The sequence below is a fragment of the Pseudonaja textilis genome, chromosome 8 (assembly GCF_049901715.1).
Source record: "Pseudonaja textilis isolate UNSWEBS1 chromosome 8, rPseTex1.2, whole genome shotgun sequence".
Taxonomy (NCBI): Eukaryota; Metazoa; Chordata; class Lepidosauria; order Squamata; family Elapidae; genus Pseudonaja; species Pseudonaja textilis.
In genome coordinates this window covers 20,098,411-20,119,305 of record NC_141997.1, presented here as the reverse complement: position 1 = coordinate 20,119,305, position 20,895 = coordinate 20,098,411, and the positions used below count along the sequence as shown (strand labels likewise).

The window sequence follows — 20,895 nt, the reverse complement described above, 5'->3', positions numbered from 1 at the left end:
AAAGACAAAGAAAAAGATGGGAAGAGAGCAAGGAAGGGGGAAAAGGGAGAAGAAAAGAGAATGAAGAAGGAAGGAAGGAGGGGAAGGAAAGAAGTTATAATGAGAGAGGGGTGGGTCTGAGGAAGTCCTGCCTTAGCACCTGGCCACCACAGATGCCCCTGACATGAGTGGTGTTGAGCTGGCCATGCCCACCCTGGCCACACCCACCCTGGCCAGGCCTACCCCCACCCCCCAAGGTCAAACACAACCCTGATGTGGCCCTCAATTAAATCAAGTTTGACACTCCTGCTCTAGAAGAACTGTGCATCAGCCCAGTACGTTCTATTTCATTCCCTCTAGCAGAAAGCAGAGACAATTTTTGCTTTGGGCTTGCAACAATTCATGTAATGTTCATGAATAGTCATATATAGGAAAACTGTAAGCAGTTATAAATGGAGCAAAGTACATGTGGTCCTAGACTTACAACAGTTCATTTAATGACCGTTCCAAGTTACAACAGCATTAAAAAGTGACTTATTACTGTTTTGCACACTTACAACCTTTGCAGCATCCCTATGGTCTCATGATTTACATTTGGATACTTGCCAACTGTTCATATTTATGACGGTTGCAGCGTCCGGGGAGTCAGATGATCCCCTTTTGCGACCTTCTGACAAGCAAAGTCAATGGGGAAGCCAGATTCACTTAACAACCGTGTTGCTAATTTAACAACTTCAGTGAATCACTTAACAACCGTGGCAAAAAAATAGTCAGAAAATGAGGCAAAACTCACTTAACACATTTCTCACTTAACAACATAAATTCTGGGCTCAATTGTAGCTGTAAGTCGATGACTACCTGTATCTAATCCTTGCAGAACTGAAGCTACTGATTGGCAGAAAGATAATATGTAAGTTCAGCTGAATAGAAAACCTAATATTTTATATTCTTGGAAAGTTTAATTGTTTTTTATCTGACAATAATCAAATTTTCAAAATGGCAGTTTTATATGCTGCCATATACAGAATCTACAGTTCTTAACAGTATAAGGGGCTCCCTAAAACTTTTATGAGAAAAGCTTTATAATATATTGAGATCCAGGTTTTGGGGGGGAGGTGGGGTTTCAAGTGGCGATTAAGGCATGAACTTGGGAGATTGTGAGTTCTAGTCCTGCCTTAGGCACAAAGTCAGCTGGTTTGACAATGGGCCCTAGAAAGAAGGCAATGACAAAGCACTTCTGAAATATTGCCAAGAAAACTGCAGGGACTTGGACAGAATCATCAGGAGTAAACTCTGATTTGAAGGCACCAAAGAAAAGTGTAACATGTTGTATGTTTTAAACTTTATTTTCTAGCCTGAACAGCCGTCTCCTAACAAGTGGCAGTTGGATAAATGGTTAAATAAGGTTAATCCTCATAAAGCTTCTGCTTTGAACCAAAATGGATTGGAGGTCTTTCAGTATTACAGCAAACTAAAAGAAAAAAGGCAAGACAATGAAAATGCACCTCCTGTTGGCCAAGCCAATCTCCAGGAAAAAGATATTAAGAATCTTACTAAAGAGGAACTGAGATCTAGGACAGCTAACTTAGCCCCCGGACATAGGGGAGCAAAGCAAAAACCACCTCCTTCTGCTGCCTCAAAATCAGTATCTAAAAAACAGCCAAGGAGGACAGAGAGTAGCCCGGCTGATGATAACGTAAACAACCATGCAGCTGACAATCTTGATTTGAACCAAATTCATTTGGCAAATAGTAACATTTGTAATCAGCCCAAGACTAGGCCTTGCAGCAGCAACATTGAACAACAGAAAGAACCACAGTCTGTTACAGCCTCTGAAAAGAGACGCACAAGAGGCTCAGGGAAAACAGCACCCAAGTCCAAGGAATTTATCGAGACAGAATCTTCATCTTCAACTTCATCTGACACAGATTCCCAGTCTGAACAAGAGGAGTGTCCTTCACATAAACCACAAACTGCAACTTCAGCATCCACTGAAAGTGACCAGAAACAAAAGAATCCTAGCAATAATAATGGTTACAAAAAAAACAATAATTGTGGTGCCTTTGGTTCCATCAACACCAGAACTAGCAACGATATAGCAAAAGAGCTGGAAGAACAGTTCTACACACTGGTTCCTTTTGGCAGGAATGAGCTTTTGTCTCCTCTAAAAGATACTGATGATGTCAAAGCACTTTGGGTCAAAATTGATTTGACTCTGCTCTCCAGAATCCCACAGCAATTACCTGAGGAGCCACTGATGATAAATACAGCAGTTAAAGAAGCCATTCAAATGCAATATAACATTGCTGCTGATCTGCCAGCAGAAAAAGTGGTTCCTAAATCCAGAAGAAAACGAAAGGTAGGTTTTATATGTTGTCTTGAAAAGGAAATTCATAATAGCACCTACTGGATATACATGGGTATCTTGAGATATTTTGGGGCAGAGATACAAACTTTTTCTTGCATTACCTCAATTCATGGGAGTTGGGGGGAAGTTCAAAATTTGCAACATGGAAGTGCAGCATCTCAACTGAAGCCCTGCCTCTTTTGTATGTATGTGCAAATGACATAGTGCATATACAAGGCTTTGTGACACCATGCTTGCCTTCTTGAGTTTTTGGCATCCCTGCAGATACTTCAACTGAATCCAGAGTTAAAGAGAATGAAGCCAGACCAGGCATGGTTTAAAATTTGGGTTAAGTCTACGTAATCTTAAATGTTCCATCTATCAGTCCTGGTAACTTTCTGTATTGGTTAAAGTTTACATTTCCTAAAAGCCAAAAGATCAACTACAGAAGCTTGAACATCTTACAAAAAGATGTGATGCTTAAGATAAAATCTGTATTTTTCTGCTTAGAATAAGGCTGTTGTCCTAGTCCTTTAAGATAGAGTTCTTGTCTCACAAATGGTTTTTAAGAGCTGACAACATAACATGCAACCAGTTTGAGAAACAAAAGTGATTTCTTGATTGTAATCACTGGGAATATGATTATATTTTTATTTACTCTATCTAGCATTATTGGTTTTTCAACATGTATTTTTATTTATGTAATAAATTTCTTTACTATGTTCTATGATATCACATTTCAGCATGGCTTACCACAAAAATATTAAACTACAAGGATATGCCAATGAATTAAAATAAGATAAAAACACATTTATTAAAAGTGAGAAAAGTAAAGTGAATAAAATAATATTATTCATCTATAACATTCAAAGATTAAATGAGGAAAGATTTTTGTAGGGACGGAATGAACTTGCTGTAAATGATAATGATAAATAGATTTTGGAGGGCAGGATATATTTCTGTATCATCTGCTTTTAGAAAGAGATGCTAGTATCTTTTCAGGTAGATAACATTATTTTACCACTGTTCCTTTACCACCTGTTTTCATTCTTTTGGGAATAATGGTATTTGTGTATCAAAAGTAGAAGAGGGTAATTCCAACTGTTGCATTGATCCAGACTAATTTAAACCAGTAATAGGAATTAACTTGATCCAATTCTGAACTCTCTTTACATATTGTTGCCCATTGTTGTATAATTATTCCAGCTTTACTCGTCTTCTCTCCACATGGAGAACTGAAGAGATTTCTATTTACGTGGAGCCCCGGCAAGTCATATAGGAAGGGAAAATGACAAAATAAGTGTCCTTTTTTATTTACACAATATAAACGAGCATGTACAAACAGGGAGAAGCCTATATCACACTGTCACAACATCCATTGTTAAACAGAATCATTGGAAGATCCAATCTGGATCAGTTGCCTTGTCCAGAGATTTTGTCTTCCGAACTTCGGACTTGTGCTGGAGCCCATTTTGTGAACACCTCTGAGTCCCAACCTCACACAACCTGAAACTAAATTGCTTACATACAGTTATATATGCAAAAAAAAAATATTTGTATTTATGTGTGAATATTAAAACAGTAGGACAGAACAGCTGCTGTTATATGGAAATCCTGGGTCATCTTCATCTACATAATATATCAATGAACTGGGCCAAAGCCTCTTTCCTTAAGAAAGAACCTAAAAATACTGGGTTTTGTTTTACATGCTTTTATTTATTTATTTTTTATTTTAAAATACAAAATACAAAACTCAAAAAGAAAAAAAAACACATGACAATCAAAGCATTTAAAAAGTGCATCCAAAAAGACATTTACAGATAGTATCCCCTCTAGTTGAATACTGATTAATATATTACTACAACATAGTTCCCACCCCTTACGAGACAAGCCCTCCCAAAAACTTTTAAACTACTAAGTCTATTTGCAATTTGTTGACCTATGTTATATATATATAACATATATATGTTATATTTCTATATGACCAAGTAGTTAACAGGAAAAACAATTTTAATGAAACAAAACAAAATTAAAGTTTCAAAACCCTCCATTAACAGATTGTTACTGTAATCCACTAGTACAAAATTTACCACAGCATCCCAAAAGTTATAAACAAATTGTCCTGGGTCAAAGATCCAAGACCTTTTCTGTGTCTTCATCCACATCCAAAGATAAAGCTTTAGAGTTTAACATTTTTAAAAGAATCATTAAAGAACAATCAAGCTTTCAAGAGAGGACTTCAGTTAGGAGCTGCACATCTCCCACTCTCTTTTCTTAGTTTTTTCAGAGACTGTTCAGCCATCTTAATATGTGAAACTTAGCCAGGGAACAAAGAACACAAAAAGCCTCTGTATTTCAATCCAAGATTATAAGAAAAGTTTAGTGGAAATAAACTCCCAAGTGTTTTGCAAGTTCAAAAAATACAGAATCCAGTGGTGAGAGTCTGAGAATTCCTCACCACCAACCCTGAATGTTACCATACTTTCTGCATGCAATTAGAGTCCAGCACTGAGTTGAAATAAATCAGCACCCAGCCGTTAATCAACTTTTTAAAACAATAAGTAAAATAAAACAATGAAGTCAAAAAAAATGAAAGTTAAAATTCCAGCATGCTTAGAAAATGAAACTGCTTGACAGGAAAATGGATATGCCAAATGACTCTTTGATCGCTTCCAAGGGGAATTGGAATCTTCAAGATCCCCCACCTTGCCCACTGGGTCCACAATCAGTCCAAAAGTTGTTTTGGGTCATTCTTAAGTGATCCCATTCAAAATCGGAGAGCAGCACTGCCAAAGACCCAGCTTTAGTAATGAAATCAGCAGATCGCTGGTAAGAGAAAAAAGAAACTCTACAGGCATCATGAAAGGGGAGCATGATATTGTTTAAAATGAAAGTATTTATTTCAACTATGATTATAGTGAACAAGAAACATTGATAGTGTCGTATTGGCTGATACGATCATAAAAAGACGCGAGGCAGTGACTGGTTTTAAGCTCTTTTTATTTCAGGTTTTAATCTGCCGCCGGCTGGGTGTGCGGCGGCTTATATTGAACTGGTGCCGGGCGCTGCGGCCAATGACAGCCGTTCGAATCGCCCGCGATCGGCTCAGCCAATTGCGGTCGCTTTGGAACGGCCAATCAGCGCCGCGTGCTCGACCAATCCGGTTACTGTGCGCTTGTCCAATCAGGGGTGCAGGATTCCAAGAATGCAAATGTCCATACAGAACAGATAGTAAATGAATGTTACATTTCAGATTGGCATAAGTCAAGGCTACAGCATTATAAAACACCAACATAGGAGAACTGCTAGAGTATAAAAGTCATAGAGCATTGTAAATTTGAAGATATACTAGGAGCTAAGGCTTGTGAGAAACAGTGACTCATCTAAAGTTTGTGAAATTGATCCAGTACTTCAAGAGAAAATATCTTAGTGAAGTGGGGGGTCCCAGTTTTGCTCTGCTGAGTAAATTTCATTGAGGCAAATGCAAATTTCATCTGCATGATTAGTAGCTTGAAAATAAAAATGTTGATGACTGTAGGGATAGCCAGACAAACACAGTAAAATGCTCTCCTGTGCTCTCCATGAAAAGTAGCAGGTTTTGACAGATGGTTAAGCCCCTAAATCTAGCCATCTGCCACAAGTCACTTCTTCTCCAAGTCCCTTCTGCTCCCCATGTTCAGGAGAGCAATTGGTGATAATTTTTCCTGCCAGCAGGTGACACTTGCTAGTGGGAGAAATGAAGCCAAGGAAATCCATCCATCACTATTCTTAACTTGTCCTATATTAAAACTGTAAGGACAGCATCATTTCTCAGCTTTGATACTAAAGCAGAAGAGGGCTTGGCAACGGTTTTTCTGCTGGCTTAAGGACCAGTGCATGGCCATTTGGCTGTGTCATTTGATAGCAGCTGTTGTTCCTGTGCTTTCTGCACCCAGCTGCAGACAACAGCAGCTAATGGTAGGGCATATTAATATGAATAATGACACGATTTATTTCTTTGTTCCCAGGAGGAGAAAGAGAGGTGATACACTGGGATATGTAGGCAAGTCTCTCCTTGCTGGAAGTGTGGGCCAAGGATAGAATTGCAATAATATGTTTATAAGCTTGTGTACGTGATAGCTCACTAAGACCACAAAGTTTGAATGGACCTTATATAGAATCTTAATGGAGTAAAAAAAAAAAATTCCACAATCCACTTCCACTAAGGCATCTTAGATCTTACAATACATGCTTCATTTGTAATACAATGTTATTTTTGGCATGATGCACAGACCACAAGTGACTTGCTAAACCAAAAGAGAAGCTACAAGCGAATTTTCTTTGTAGTTTTCTTCATTATCTGGATTGGGACCTGTATCTTGAAAGATCCATAATCATGTATTGTTTTCGTCTAGGGCAGGAGTGTCAAACTCACGTCATCATGACAGTATCATGTGACATATCGGGACTCCCCCCCCTTTGCTACACTGGCCACGAGTTTGACAGCCACGAGTTTGACAGCCCTGCTCTAGGACAAAGGGGTTATCAAAAAGTCAAGAGAGAAGCCATAACTATGCAATTGAAATTCTACTGCTTTTTTATGTGTAATGTATGTAAATAAGAGGTAGGGCTGCCAACTTGACTCTCTTTAATCATCCTCTACAGATGCCTCTGTTAGCTTTAACTATTGAGCTAAAAGATTTGGTAGAAAATTAGCAATAACTTAACATAAATTAACACAATTAACATAACATAATAGTTAATTTCAATATTAATTATAAAACTTGTAAAATACAAGCTCTACAGCGTCTATAATTTTGCACCAAAATACCATGTATATGAGGTGTTTTTTTCTGTTAGCATGAGAATGAGGAGGAAAACAGAGAGACTAAGAAGATTCACACTGAGCAAGAATGTTCCTTCAATGTACCTCCTTCAGCCCAAGTTATTTCTTCACCAAATCATTTCAAAATCATTAAAAAAAGGTATGTATTATCTAGCTATTTAATATTTTATGCAAAAATGTTATTTACTATCAAAAGAATAAAAAGTTGTCAGAATAATTTTATGGTCAACTGCTGCTAATCTGGTTATAATAACTCAGTTTGATCATTATACTTATTTTTCATTACAGTTATTTTTCATCACTTTTGTTACCCATGGTTTTGTTCCAACTAAATAATGTCTACAATGAGATAATGGGTATCAAGGCCTGAGAAAACCTTTTTATGTATTCACAGAAATTCATCTGCCAGTTTGTATATGTGTAAAAAACCACAAAACATGCCTGGAATCATTGGTTACATGAAACATTGTGCTAGAAATACCACAATCTGGTCAACATTTTCAAACTGTGAATAACTAGAATGTGCATAATGATATTGATGTAATTGAGTAATAATTGTGTTAAATTGGTTAATTAAAATTGCCATTTTGACATGAATTTTAGGATGGAACAGGATATTGTCAGAACTTGATTGGGGGAAAAACAATATAAATTTAATAAATAAAAATATTAAAAATGTTCTAATCTTATGAAATGACTTATATTTCCAAGATAATTTCATTTCTCATCATCTTTGATTTGATAAAATGAAACTGTAATATATTGGGGTCTATGACAATTCGCCACAGCCAAATCATTGTGGCCAACTCACCACAGCCAACTTGCCGCAGGACAGCTCTCCACTGGACAACTCATTGCAGGACAATAGTTAACTAATATCAAAGAAATGGTGGAACAAATATAGAAAGGATGCAAAATGAGGAACATAATGAAATGTGAACGAACTTTTTTTAAAAAATATTTATTTTAAACAATTAAATAGAATTTTTAAATTGTCCTGCAGTGAGTTATCCAATGGCAAGTTAGCTGTGGTGAATTGGCCCATTCCCAATGTATTGGTATTTTTGAACGAGAATAGTGGCTCTTTCCTCTTAAATTTTCACCAATGAAGGTGGCAAAAAGAAATCACCCTTTTGAAGTATTGTTAAGGAATTCCTGTATTTCAAAATGACACTTCCTGAAGTAGGTTGATAGTTTCCTTTTGATTTCCTCAGTAGCTATGGTCCTGCTAACAGTCCATCACATCAATTTATTTGTTTGTTTAAAAGACTTATATGGGCCTCCTATCTTATATGCCATAATTCTGGGCCGCTCTGAAAACAACAATAAAAACATGAAAACCATAAAACTATAACAAAAACTCCCCAAAGGTAAATACTCTGCCATACATTCACATTTGATTCCACTGTGCCCCAACCTCACCCTACTCCAATACTTAACTCGGCTCATCAAGACCTTCTCAAAGGCTAGAACATGGAAGCCTGCCAGATCACAAGAGGAACATCATTCCATGAGGGAGCAACAACTGCTATAGCAACTGGGTGCTATTAAATGATAATCAGAGATGGTATTCAGCAGGTTCTCACCAGTTCTGGAGAATCGGTAGTGGTAATTTTGAGTAGTTTGGAGAACCAGCAAATACTACCTCTGACTTGAGATTTTACAGTATCCTTCCCCTGCCACCCCCACCAAGCCACGCCCACAGAACCGAGAGTAAAACAACTTGAATCGAGAGTAAAACAATTTGAATCCCACCACTGCTGATAACATTTAAGGGAAGGGCTTAAAGTACACCCACCTTATATGACTAGGTAGATTAGTGGACTCTTTCAGTTCACCAAGTATTAGATTAGTTCCTAATTTTAGTTCTATGATTGGAGTTCTATGCAACAATTCATTCTAAAACCTTAGAAGTATCAGAATAAACTCAGTGCAAGAAGAATGTCTTGTCTTCATGAGTTAAAACTATTAATTAACAGATGATATGTAAGTCCATGAGGAGCTGGTGTCTGCCAGATGGTCCAGATTGGAGTGATGAACTGATTTTTATTTAAATGCAGTTTCCTATCCTACTGTTAATTTAGGCTAAGATTTTAATGATGGTGTTGATTTACCAGAATCCATTGCAGAGTGTCTGATTTCATTCTCTTTCCTTATGTATCTTTCCCCATGGACTACAGTCCAAAGCAGAGACCAACAAAGACCCACTCCTGTTGTAATGACACTGTGTAACAGCATCTAGGAACCTCTGTGTATTACAGCTTAAAAAGTGTGTATAAATTAAGGGAGGTCACAAAATAACATGAGCATGAGATAAAGGAATTGTTTAGTATTACATGTGAAATCATAGCCATCAGGGAATAACTAGCTCAGCTGTGTTTCTGCATAGCCTCAGTCCTAATTGCACTAGCTAACACAATTGATGGACTAGCAAGAGATCACAGTTAAAAATTTAATTTGAGTTCTTAGAAATAAATTTTGGTAGTGGTAGAAATATTTTCTTGGGAAAGATAAAGTATGTTTAGTGGATATTATGATGATGAAGGTGATGTAGTTTGAAGTTTGCTCTCTGAAAAATTGTCTAAAACAATTTGAAAAAAAATCATTTTAAAAAACGTATCCAATATTAAAAATCAGTAAAAGCAAACTAGCCACTATCTTGGACTATCATTTGCTTTTTACAAAAATTCATAATGTTTGGTAGGTGTTTGTACATAACCCATTTGCTATTCCCTTTCAGTCTAAATAACATTAAGCAAAGCACAGAGAATAAGTTTAAGAAGTAGCAAAGAAATAAATGACACAAATTAAAGAAAAGACAATGTAATTAAATTTAGATTACACCAATCTTATTCCCCAGATTTCTCTATACTTTTGTGTCCTTGCAAGCCCCATCCTTCTTTCCATTGCATCCAAATACTACTTTATACATTGAATTTTGCTCTTTAAATGTAATAATAATATTGTCTTTAAGATATCATTTGTACAAGAGCCAGAGCATCAGTTCCTCTGGACCTGGGATTGCCAACCTTTTGGACCTCAGGGACCACCAAACTCATAATTTTAAATCCTGCGGATCAGAGACCCTGGGAAAACCCCAAAAAAGTCTGCAGGAAAATTCCCCATCCCCAATAATCATTTTGGGATCCACCCGCTCGGGGTGGGGGTGGGGAGACCTTTGGCTTCATGAAAGGAGGGGAGGGCGGGAGTTCTTTCTTTCCCCCCAAACTCCACAGAAAGAGTCTTGTGAGACGTCGCCGTCATCCTACAGGATGCCTTGCAGGGTCCCAAAGACTCGTTTCTGGCAGAGTTTGGGGAAGAGAAAAAAAGGTTTTTGCTGCTTTCCTTGAGTTCAGCCAAAAGCAGAAGAAGAAAGAAGTGGAAAGAAGCAGCCCGTCACATGGGGCACGTGGGGCAAGTTCCTTTCTCTGCCTTTCCCCCCTCCCCTCATTGCCTCATGTTGTTCGCAATGCAAGTGACGCAAGCCTTGTGTCCTCTCACAGCCTGGATTAATTGCTTTGGGGGGGTGCTTTGGGGGGTGACATTTCTCTGTGGACCACCAAAATTTTCTCACGGACCAGCAGTGGTCCCTGGCCCACTGGTTAGCGACCACTGCTCTGGACTATGTAAGGAGTCTGAAGAAATAGGCCCTCTAAGGGGGAGAAAAAAGATACAAGCAGATAATTTGTAAAAGGAGAGTATTGAGAAGATTATTTGGGCTCAGGGGCTGCAGATTGCCCCAAGATGCTTGTAATACTTAGAACTAGGACTATCAGATCTGGGCTTATGATGATTGTATCTTTTCTTTTATGTACACTGAGAGCATTTGTACCAAGACAAATTCCTTGTGTGTCCAATCACACTTGGCAAATAAAGAATTCTGTTCTGTTCTGTTCTGTTCTGTTCTGTTCTGTTCTATTCTATTCTATTCTATAAAAGTCCACATTTAGAAAATAAATACACAAAGATCTCTTTGGTTTTATCTCATGGCCATCCAGTTTTTTGCAGTTTGGACCTGTATTAGAACATTTGGTTTATTTTTCTTTGTTGTTTTCATTAACTAGGCTATATATTTCTGTCTCCTTGGGTTCTGTATTAATAACAATAGCACTTAAACTTATATACTGCTTCGCAGGGCTTTTCAGCCCTCTCTAAATGGTTTACAGAGTCAGCATATTGTCTCCAACAATCTGGGTTCTCAATTTCAGAAGGATAGAACCCTACGTCAACCTTGAGCTGGTGAGAATCGAACTGCTGACAGTCAGCAGAATTAGCCTGCAATACTACATTCTAAACTACTATGCCACCACGACTCCTCAAGTTGTTAAGTTATCTAAGTGCTAAGTTTACCAAATACAGAGAAAGTCCAGCTCCCTATAAACACATATTCTCTGTTTAATCCATGTGATTTTATAAACAGTTTCTTGTAACTGTAAAACAGTGTGTCAGGATTCCAGCAGTTGCCCTGATTTAATTAATGCTTGTTTTAGAGTTGCCACAGTGCTCCACAGCGTATATTTGTTTTTAAAAGCCACATCTTATTTTCCAATCAACTTTAAAGCAAGTCTTCATTTCTATATAAATATTTTTAGTATACATTAACCATAAATTTGGAGCTTGCCCTAAAATAAAAGAGGAGAAATGTGATCAAATTTGTCCAACAACTTTTGGTACTCATGTTAAAACCTGTTTCCAGAAAAAAAAGAATAATTAACCAAGTTCATCATGAAGTTATGGTAAAGCTGATAATGATCACAGTATATGCGTTCCTTATTCTCTTTTGACTGTCCATTATTGTAATTTCCATTTGTAGTTTGGCAACACCAATAAATAAAATGGAGAAAATGCTTCAATCACCTAGTTCTCCCTTCTCTGATGCATCTAAGTATAAATTCTGTAACAATAATTTAACTTCTAGCAAAACAAATGGTACCAACCCTTCGTCTTCCACATCCTCAAGTAGAAAGCACAAGAATGAAATTAGATCATATCTACATTCTGGAGATTTCAGTGTAAGTTCTGATCGCAACATATTTAAAGTACTTAAATATCCATTTTGTTTGTTTATAACCCTCTCCATTTAGATCAGGGATTGTTAATTATGGCTAGCACAGGAACAGTGGGAGTTGGTCCACAAGTCATTCCTCACCCTTGATTTAGATGGTTTGGAAAAGTCTTTCTTAAGGTTCCACCCCCTTTAGAATTTGAGTATTGGGTGAGAAAACCTTTGAGTCTACTGGCATCCCAACTTTGTAGGCTGGCGTTATTGTATACTATTTGGGGAATGGAGAAGAGTGCATTGAAAATTAATTTTGTGAAAATTTGCCTGAGACAATGTAATATGTATTTCCTCATTATCACCTTCTGTCTGTTTCTTTTGGTAAACACTCTCTTCTGATGTTAGGTTTATATTTCTACATTAAAAAAAACCTTTATTTCTAAAGTGCCTTTAGAGATGTTTAGTTTATTACTTTACGGGTTCCCCCCCCCCCTCAATTTAGAACTTAGAGAGTTGATTAAATATGGAAAAATACACAGTATATTAAACCTGCCCTGTTTTGAATAATGGTAGGGCTGACCTTGTCATTTGGTTACAAGGATTGTTTATGGATGCATGTCCATGAGCCCTTCCTAAACTAGTACCCTCTAACTGCTAGAACTCAGTTCCCTTCATCTTCAGTGGAACTTAGCAAATAGAAGAATGGTAGTCCAATCTATGTGGAAAATATACAAACAGGGATATGTTTACATTGAAATCTCATTTTGTAAAGCTGTACATATTTCACTATGATTAATCCTATTCTTCTCTGAGTTCAATAAAACTTAAACTTCTTTGTAATCTTGCATAGAATTGTATGCTAAAATTCACAAGATTTCGGTCAGGTTGTCATCTAATGCATGTATTATCTAGAAGAAAGTTTTACTGAATTCAGGTACACTTTTTTGATAGATGTATGTAGCATAGGATTCCACTGAAAGAATTCTCTGAGCAAGAAACAGATATATACAGGAGAGATATCTACAAATGGGCTTGGTTATTTATTTTCTCAACATACCGTTGGAAGGTTTATAAATAAATAAAATTATCCATGCTGAAATGGTATGGGTTATTGTTGTTGTTGTTCTGAACTGTAATTGTTTGCATCCATAAAGAATATTGCATAGGGCAATAGTTCCTAAAATATAATACTTCTAAACTTGTTTACAATTATTGTTGATGACTGAATTCATGATTAGTTCCTGACTGTTAATTTTACTGTTTACTCAGAAAGCCATGTATATCAGTTCAGAAAATACTCTGTTCTGCAATAGAATACAGTGCCAAAAAGAACCATGGTCATCTATACTGACTGTGCCCAAAAGCTGTAGGAAATCAAAACTCATCGTTAATGATGGGTAAGTCAATTGTTTTTTATGTAGAAATCTTTCCTTCTTTTCTTCCTTCTTTTCTTCCTTCCTTCTTCCCTCCCTCACTCCCTGTCTCTCCTCTCTTCTCCCCTCCTCTCCCCTTCCTCTGCTTCCAGCCTAAAATAAAATTATGCACTCAAGACAGTGTACCATAGAAATGGATATATGTGGACTTTAAGTGTACCTATAGAATTCTCCATGCTTGTCAGAAATGTTTTGTGTGTATGAATCTGTGCCTGTGTGCCTGTTTCTGTATCTCTCTCTGTGTGTGTATGTGTATGTGTGTATACATTTATTTACAGATTTAACATTGTTTTTAATGGCATAGGTTCTAGAACAGGGGTCTCAAACACAATTTACCTGGGGGCCGCTGGAGGCAGAGTCTGGGTGAGGCTGGGCCGCATAATATTATACTTTATATTATACTTTATATTTATATTATACACTAATATTATACTTTCATATCACGGTGGGGGCCACAGGATATCGTCCTGCGGGCCGCAATTGGCCCGCGGGCTGCGAGAATGAGACCTCTGTTCTAGAACCACTACAACCATTGCAAAGAATTATGAAAACAGTACTGGAAAAAAAAATTTAAATGGCACTTAAACATTTGTTGCAGTTAATACTAAATAGCTTTTAGATTATGTAAGACTATTGGGAGTTAGGGAAAAAAATCTGGTTTTTCAGATTAAAATGATAGTAGTGAAATTATATCCCTATAATTCAGGTGATATACATGTTTTAATATTTTATAATAAGGTTTCTATTATTAAGCAATGTCATATATTATGGTATCAGTGATTTTGCTGATAAAACTTCTAAAGATTAATCAGGTCAAACAATTTACAAACTGCATCTTTGTATGTATAAGAAATTTTTGCTGCAATTAAATTATTGAGATTAGGCTCTTAGCCCTTTTGGTTTTCTTAAAGTACCGTATTTCCCCATGTATAAGCCACCCCTTTTTTCCAAAATTTTCAAGCCCAAAAAGTAGGGGGGTGGCATATACAAAGCAGGTACACTTTTTATACGTGAAAAATGCATAAAATAATAAAGTAGGAATAAACTGGTTTTCCAGCAGTATGCTATACTTTTTTGTAAAAATTGTACGTGATGATACAATTATGAGTGCGAGTACGCGATAGAAATGCATACGCTAGGCATCGGCCTGAATGCTTCGTTCCTACTCTCGTTCTGATGCGTAGATTGGTAGCGTCGCCCTCACCGCTTTCGGCGTCATGACCGAAGTTGTAGATCTAGACGTCGAATTTTGTTTCTTTGTAAATTTTCTTTCTTCATAACTTGTTTCTCTAATAAAATATTTTTTTCAAAACTTCACAGTCCAAAAATTGGGGGGGTGGCTTATACAAAGGGGGTGCTTATACATGGGGAAATACGGTATTTTATTTTATTCTCATTTTTGCTCCCATGTTGTTGAAAGTCTATAAAGATGATCTATAGAGAAAATCTTTGCCTCTTCCCTTAGTAATTCTTTTATAGCTATAATTTTAAAACCAGGTAAATATCTTGAACAATGTATCTTTTTTAAATATGAATGCTAAGATTTTGTGAACTGCTTTGGCTCAAGGACAACAAATTTAGCTTTTTTGTTCATTCAAGCTGGTTTCATTAAAGCACATCATGCATCAAATACTAAATTATTAGCAAATCCTTGATACACAAATACTTTAGATTCAGCAGAGGTTGCCTTGGACATCAAGGCAATCTGTGGCATTGTACAGATTATATTTTTAATATATATTTTAGTTAAACTTGACTATTTCCTTAAATTTAGTTGATTGGTATTCTAACCCACCAGCAGAGTTTATCTCCAACTGAATTATTGGTTATCCTTTAGGATATTATGTGGAGCTTATTAAAGATGTCTATTTCCTCTTTTTACTTAAGTTGATGTTATAATCACTGCTCTGCTTTAGTAAGTAATGTAAGAATTTTCCATGTAACAGAGTGGCTGGAGTGGAACAGAATTATATGTTGATTATATTTATCCCTTGTTGAACATTTATTTTATATTTCATTCATAAAATTTGTTAGCTACCTTTATTCTGAATAACTGTGGATTGTAATGATAGCCAGCATTCTTTATCAAAACATAATGCAATTGCTTTGCTCACTGTCCCAATATCCTGGTCCAGAGCTCAAGAGAAATAAAGAGGTTTCCAGAGCAGCTAGCAGGATTGGGGTCATCGGTGGATTTACTATTCCATAAGGCAGGTGTATGCTTTCTGGATCCCATTAGATAACATGAAGGAACTTGAGGCATAATTGTAGACAAGGTAGCCCTCAGATAACCCAGCTCTATTCGATGAAGACATGTATTGTGTAGATGGCAATCAATATGTTAAATGCAGAATGTTTACTGGGAGCCCGGTGCAATTCACCCAATAAAGTTACAAAAGGTACCCCAAGGTGCAACCATAACTATCATGCTGCAGCATTGTGTACCACTTGGTATGTGTAGCCCTGTGTAAAGTATGTTTTAATAATCCAGGCAAATATTTTAAGATATTTAACTTCAAATGTTAAATTGCATTGTAGCAATGCTATCAATTATGTTCTTTACTTTTAAAAAGTTTAGAATACATTTCTCATTTAAATTCAAAAAACTTTTACCAAAAAGAGATGATATTTTGCATCTTAATTATATGTTGTCTATGATGTTTCTGCACAGTTCAATACCTTATTTTTGCCTAATTTTTCTATTGTTATTTGGAATGCATGAAATATTGAGCACATATTTGCTTTGGAGATACCATTAAATAAAATGTTTTAATATACCATACAAGTATACAGCATATCATATGATACAGTATATCAAACTCATTTTTTTCTTATATTTTCTTTCATTCTAGATTGCACAATTTAGATTATTTTATGCAGGAAGCTAAAAGAAAAAAGCATAGAGCAGATGCAATGGTAAGAATGCTTGAATTTCTGATACATTATTCCAATTTATCTATACAATAAAACTTTACTAATACAATTTTTTAAATCCTTCTGAGATAAGCATTTCTGTTATTAGCACAGATTTAAATATAATCAGATATGTAAACAATTTTCCAAGATCAATTATCAGATACATTTGGGGTAAATTAAAATTTGAGATAGTCCAATTCTTTTTGAAAACGTATTGTATGGGTATAACACTGAATTGGTTTAGCAGACCCCATTATCAAATACATAAAGAGTCATTTGTAAATTAAAATGCTACAGGCCAGGCCTGGGATAAGATTTTTAGAAAGCTGTTTGATCCAACACTGATTGGAAGAGGAAGATAGAACCCTATTTGCAAACCCTCAATTTGTTCTATAATCCAGAGTTCCTCAACCTTTCCAGTTTTGCATCAACCTTTCCAGCTTTGGTGGGGGAGTGGGGAGAGGGGATGGTTCCATGGGAGCAGTGAGCAAGCGCACCTGCACAGGTCCATTTGTGATAATGATGGGCACAGGTGCCCATGCTCACGCAAATTGGATCCACATGCAGGCACTTGCCCGCTGCTCACACTACTTCCGTGGCCCGTTTCTGAATGGCTGAAGGCCCAATAGTGGGCTGGGGGTGGGGGACCCCTGCCATAAGCAATTGTGTATTCCACCTCCTCCTCCCCTTGGATGGTTGAATAGAATATAGAATAGAATTCTTTATTGGCCAAGTATGATTGGAAACATAAGGAATTTGTCTTGCAAATTTTGTTGCAAAATTTGTCTTGCTTTTCAGAAAGCTTGCAGGACTAAGGGGAATTTGCATTAATCACCTGTCATTCATGAAAATCTCTGCTAAACTCTCTAGCCGTTTGTGAATGCAATCACAGCATTAGATACCACCACTGGGTATATCTGCAAGCTTCTCCTGATATCAGTGGGCCTTGGTTTAATAATGCTGTACATGTCTTCAGTACAATGCACATGGGAGAATTTCTTCCAGGGAGATAATAGCAAACCACTTTTGGAAAAAAAAAACATGCCAAGAAAACTGCAGGAATTTGTCCACACAGTTACCAGGAGTCAAAACACTGACTCTCACACACAAAGAATAAAATTATTACTGATTAAATTAGAGGTGTTTAGGCTTCAAATATTTACTCTGAACTTTGCACCCAAACCATATATAACACAAGGTCATATTTTTATAGTCGTATTTTTCTTTGCATTTATTTCTTGTGATCACTCTCATCTACATTTCCCTGTTTCATTTATAAATACTACAGATCACCTTGGCTACACTGGTATACACTTCATATTACAACACATCAAGGCCTGAATTTGCTTTCCTTTTTTCATGATGTACCTTACTGAGCTAAAGTTAAAGATGCCCTCAATTGAAGTACATCTCCTGCAAACATCATCCATGCAGTTTTCTTGGCAGCACTACAGAATTGATGCTTTCATCCAGGGCATTTGACATCCCAGTCTATCCAAGAGCTCTGGAATTTGCAAATGGTCTCACAGCCAAATACTTATCACAGCTGACTGCTTAGCCACCAAAGTTAGTTAAGAGCTGCCACCTGGATCTTGATATGTTACAAAACTCACAATTGACCAGATATTCTCTGCTGAGAAATCTACCACCTACAGATCCAGAATCTTAGATCCAGAATCTTAAATTATAATTGAAAGTTAGCATGAAATATTATCCTGTTCTGAAGCTGAAATAGTGATTTCATGGTTCAAATTAAATTAGATTAAGTAGATACTTTCTGATTTAGCAAGTACCTTAAGGGCAAAAATCTTATGCAAAACTTAAAATAATCCAAACTAAACCAAGCATCCTTTTTTTGGCTAATATAAATATTCTGCCTCTTGTATAGAAGACATTAGTAAGAACTCATTACTACTCTAAAATAGATACAAATACATTTATTTTGTCATGTTTTCCTGCTGGTTTTGTCTTGAAGGTGGACAAATTTGGCAAGGCACTTAATTATGCTGAAGCTGCATTATCATTTATTGAGTGTGGAAATGCCATGGAACTAGGACCCCTGGAATCAAAGTCCCCATACACAATGTATGCAGAAACTGTGGAGCTTATCAGGTGCGTCTCTGACAATACTCCAACAATTGACTACCTCTCGTGCTCATGCAGTATATAGGTAATCCTTGACTTATGGCCATTTTTTTAAACAACCGTCCAAAGTTATGACAGACACCCCAAAGCTACTTAGAACCCATTTTTGAAGTTTAAATGGCCGCAGCCCCTCCCACAATCATTGTATTTTAGGCATTTGTCAGCCAGATCACCTTTACATTCATTGTGAATTCATTTATCCCCCAAAATACAACCAATTAGAGATATTCCTCTATTTATTTCTTCTTAACAATTTTTCTGCAACCTGATGAGGAAATTCGTCTTCATTGCAAATAATGAGAAACCTTGTAGCTACAGTCACAAGTAACATATTTATAGTATGTTTGCAGAGCAAGGAGGGATATAAGTGAGATGGAATTCTGTAGTAAAAAATGTTAAATACGGAAGGGAGCCTTGAACCTCATATGAGTTTTGAAAATCTTTGAAGTGAGTGAAAGAATGAGAACATCTAGTAAAGTGTCATACAAAATACTATAAATGATGGTAATTATAAAGCATTTTAATTAATCAGTGATAAGTCACTTTGAGAATTGGAGCTACCTGAAAGAAATGATCAAATGTGATGACATTAATGGGGGAGGGGAAGCAGAAAGATAAGAATTTTATAGTCAAGGAAAGGAAAAATAAACAGTGTCAGGGGTTATTCATCTAAGCTTCATGAGAGAAAAGATTTTACTATGCTTTGTTAAAGCTGGCAGGCAGACAGACACAGCGGTATTTTTGAAGAGTTCCCAGTGAAAGGAACAAGAGGAGGAAATGATAATGAAATTGATTAGCTGTGACAAGTAAAGGTTGCAATTTTAAGTACCCTTTGGTAAACTTAAGTCCCACTGAGCCATAAAAATTTTCATTTTCTTTTTCTTTCTTTTTTTGCTTGCTTTCCTGACTTGGTTCTCCATCTTTTGTAGATATGCTGTGAGACTAAAAACCCACTCTGGTCCCAGTATGACATCAGAAGAAAAACAACTAACAGCATTATGGTAAGTAAATTAAAATGCATTCAAAAATTTCAATTATTCAATCCTCAAAATGGAATGTTATAATAATTAAGCAAACAATACCAGATTTCACACTGCCTTTTGTCCGGTATTATTATGTAAGATCACAACCATCACCTTTAAATTTAGCTCAGAAACAGATTGTTATTTAATTAAAATAATTGTAATATTAACTTCCATCTAGCATTTTTATAGAATATTTAAAATACCTGTCGTTTTTAACAACCGGTGGTTATTATTAATACATTGGTTGTTACATTTTAGACTAGCTGAGTGTTTTTATAGACAGTCCCATGTCTACATTACAGAAGTTTTGTCTCAGTGCAAAATTGAGGTTACTTTTTGTAAATAGGAGTAAAGTTGATATCCTTAACTAGTCAGTAGTTTTCCTTAAAAAAAATACAGGCTACAATAGCCTCTTTTATTGGTACAGAAGAATCTCTCATTTGAAAATTTTAAATTTTAATAAATAAATATTTTCTTTGCTATAATATCCTCCATGTATCTAAGGGGCAATGTAAGTAAAATAATGTCATTCAACTCTAAAGTCCTATTTTGCAATAATTAAAAAAAAAATCAGTGTTAAGTAAATCTGTAAATAACTGCTGATTGCCCATTGTGGATTCTCAGTGGCTTGCTTCCTGATGAGTAAGCAGGCATGATAGGAGGACTGTAAGTCAGTAGATTCCCAGGAGTAAGCACACTGAGACAGTGAGCATGAAGAACAAGCAGATGGTTCCAGGCTAGCAGGGAAGTTCTAGAGTCCTTAATAAATTTTGCCTCTCAGTTATCAGTATGCAGCCATTCTGAAAGTCTGACAAGGGAACAATATGACATACAAATCAAAAAAAGGAGGGGCCACATCAGGTATTGTCAGAGGACACAACTTTCAATAAGAAAAAAAAAGTGTAAGGACAAGAGTGATCAACAGAAAAAAACCACCTTTAAATGCAGGTAGCCCTCAACTTATGACCACAATTGAGCCCAAAATTTCTGACGAAGACAATTATTAAGTGAGTTTTGTCCAATTTTATGACCTTTCATGCCACGGTTGTAAAGTGAATCATTGCAGCTGTTAAGTTAGTGAGATGTTTGTTAAGTGAACCCGGCTTCCCCATTGACTTTGCTTGTCAGTAGGTTGTAAAAGGTGATCACATGACTAGGCAACCATCATAAATATGAGCCAGTTACCAAGCATCTAAATTTTGATTGTGTGACCACTTATGGTCACA

At 36.4% G+C, this 20,895-nt stretch overlaps 1 protein-coding gene across 8 annotated transcripts in view; it reads left to right on the top strand.

The window, feature by feature from the left end:
• AFF3 (ALF transcription elongation factor 3) overlaps positions 1 to 20,895 on the top strand; it is a 229,157-nt gene that overhangs the window by 190,484 nt on the left and 17,778 nt on the right. For 6 of the 8 annotated variants that reach the window (XM_087938471.1, XM_087938474.1, XM_087938473.1 and 3 more), the window contains 7 exons: positions 1,334 to 2,338; positions 7,166 to 7,290; positions 11,965 to 12,163; positions 13,420 to 13,547; positions 16,436 to 16,499; positions 18,475 to 18,611; positions 19,574 to 19,645. In XM_087938471.1, coding sequence (XP_087794597.1) covers positions 1,334 to 2,338; positions 7,166 to 7,290; positions 11,965 to 12,163; positions 13,420 to 13,547; positions 16,436 to 16,499; positions 18,475 to 18,611; positions 19,574 to 19,645 — 1,730 coding nt within the window. Of the gene's footprint in view, positions 1 to 1,333; positions 2,339 to 7,165; positions 7,291 to 11,964; positions 12,164 to 13,419; positions 13,548 to 16,435; positions 16,500 to 18,474; positions 18,612 to 19,573; positions 19,646 to 20,895 lie in introns of those variants that run through there. The other 2 variants (XM_087938476.1, XR_015744562.1) reach the window with 2 other exon arrangements.